At 46.5% G+C, this 2,566-nt stretch overlaps 1 protein-coding gene across 1 annotated transcript in view; it reads left to right on the forward strand.

Annotated features, from left to right (window-relative positions):
* Nucleotides 1-795: 795 nt before the first annotated feature.
* USP48 (ubiquitin specific peptidase 48) overlaps nt 796-2,566 on the forward strand; it is a gene marked incomplete at its 5' end in the record, with an annotated part of 14,461 nt that continues 12,690 nt past the window's right edge. Inside the window, 4 exon segments of the mRNA XM_072425459.1 lie at nt 796-920; nt 1,586-1,694; nt 1,769-1,902; nt 2,034-2,116. Coding sequence (XP_072281560.1) covers nt 796-920; nt 1,586-1,694; nt 1,769-1,902; nt 2,034-2,116 — 451 coding nt within the window.

The raw sequence follows: 2,566 nt of genomic DNA on the forward strand, positions 1-2,566 counted from the left end.
CATTAAAGCCATGACTACAAATAATGCTGACAAGGGTTGTAAAGTCTTCTTGCTGCTCACAGCCATGTCCACATTCCTTCCTGGGCCTCTGTAATGAGGGGTGCTGGGAATTCCGGGGGTAACAGCTGGGAGGACTCGGGGCAGATGGCCTCCAGTAAGTAAACTTCTTGCTCCTCGGAGCTCCCGACACTTCTAGGACTCCAGGGGGGTATTTTGGCCACAATGACTTCTCAGGCGGCTTTGTATCTCCCGGTATCCATGACAACGAGAATTTGATGGAACCTTGGGTGAAAAGGGGGGTGAAAAACAATGGACCCCCCCCCCCATTCAGGAGCTGGGTCTGTCATTATTTCTGCTTCCTGCACACTGTGACTCCAAGAAGCTGGAAGATCAGAAATAGAAAAATGATTAGTATAAAGTTCAATAAATATAAATCTCCTGTCCAATATATCCCCCCCATCAGGGGGCGCTCCCAGCCAATACACAGCCTGACACCCCCATGTAAATGCCAGGGGATGGGGGGGGTTAGAAGATGTGTACGGAAGTTCCTCCATCATGATAACACAATAACAAATGTATCAGCCTTATAACTTGTTACAATATTTATCACAGTTGCTGTCAGTGCTGTGTAAATATTTTTGGCAGTGTTGGGTGGTTCCAGGTGTGACAATGGCGCTGCTTCTGTATACCCCGGAGAGTGGGGGAGGGGGTAGTCACACACACAGCCATCCTCTCATGTATTTATCATTCAGCTAGCTTTGCCATGCTGATCTTTTCTGCTTTTTCTGTGTTTAGGACGCCCAGGAGTTCTCGAAACTGTTCATGACTCTTCTGGAAAACACTTTATCCAAGCAGAAGAGCCCGGATGTCAGGAACATCATCCAGGATCAGTTCTGCGGCCAGTATGCCTACGTCACCATGTGAGTCCTCAGAGTGGTACAATGATGGAATATTGTGTGTGGCTGCTGGCTGTACCATTTTCAGCCCATCACCCATTAATATTTATTATCACACAGTACTTATATAGTGCTGACATATTACGCAGCGCTGTACATAGTCATGTGACTAGCTGTCCCTCTCACAGTCTGATGTCCCCCCATAGTCATTATTACAGTCTAAGGACAATTTAAGGGGGAAATTAATTAACCTAACTGCATGTTTTTGGAATGTGGGAGGAAACCCATGAAAACACGGGGAGATCCTGCAAACTCCATGCAGATAATGTCCTGGCGGAGATTCTAACCTGGGACCCAGCGCTGCAAAGGCCTGAGTGCTAACCACTGAGCCACCGTGCTGTCTATGGAAAGCATCTGTTATTAGCATGCCTGGGTCAGTCATGGGGACAGGTTCTCTTTAAGCCACATCCCACAATCCTTTACTCTGTAACGGCTGATCATATTACATCAGTAAATCTTGTCATGTGACCTCCCGCGGTGAGAGGAAACATTGCCGCAGTCTCTCTAGGTGTATCCTGGATACTGCCAGTGTATAGTAATAGTTGGGGGTGACTTTTATTAGCACACTTGTAATAAACATGAAGAAATCTTTGTACAATTATCCTGAGGTGTCACTCTCTATCTTTTAGCTGTAGTCACTGCGGCCGGGAGTCCAAGCTGGTGTCCAAGTTCTATGAGCTGGAGCTGAACATTCAGGGCCACAAGCAGCTGACAGATTGCATCACGGAGTTCCTTAAGGTTGGATCTCTCTCCACCCAAATTCTAACCCCGGACTGTGATCTGTTCATCCTTAGAATGTGTTGTCTTGGCAGGAGGAAAAGCTGGAAGGAGACAATCGTTACTTCTGTGAGACCTGTCAGAGTAAACAGAACGCCACCAGAAAAATCCGACTCCTGAAACTTCCACCCACCCTCAACCTCCAGCTCATGAGATTCGTTTTTGACAGGTAAAGGCCTGATTGGCTCTCACAAACTGTAGTTTGCATCGTACAAATCTGATTGGGCCGTGACATTCTTTTCCAAATAATACAAAACTCGTGATGTGTGTGTGGAGTATAATCGTAGCTTTTGTCTGCAGACAAACCGGGCACAAGAAGAAGCTGAACACGTACATTGCCTTCTCTGAGACCCTGGATATGGGACCGTTCATAGAACAGGCAGGTTGGTGAAAGGTCATCTCTTGCATGGTACACATTTTTTGTTTACCTCTTCAGTATTCTCACCAGAAATGTTTTAATCTGGGTGGGATGAAGCTGTAGGTGGGTAGCTGCCCCGGTATTGTGACCAAACTTCAGTATCCACCTACAAACAGCCAGGTGGCTACCAAAAAGTGCCTGGTGGTGTGCCCAGCTAAAAGGGGGCGGGGAGAACCCTGGTCATGTGACGGCTTTCAGGTACAGATAAGACTTCACCTCTAATTAGACCAACAATTGCCGTGAGAGTCTGTTTCCTATCAGATCGCCCTCGTGTTGTACGTATGAGCTTCCCCTCCGGCCTTTTCTAATGATTTCATACTTTGTAAGCAAGTACCTATTACCAGAACCTTGTAAGATACTCATAACAAATTCTTCATTCATTAACGCCTGATGATTTGTATTGTAACAGATGTAC

Source organism: Pyxicephalus adspersus, chromosome 11 (assembly GCF_032062135.1).
Source record: "Pyxicephalus adspersus chromosome 11, UCB_Pads_2.0, whole genome shotgun sequence".
Taxonomy (NCBI): domain Eukaryota; kingdom Metazoa; phylum Chordata; class Amphibia; order Anura; family Pyxicephalidae; genus Pyxicephalus; species Pyxicephalus adspersus.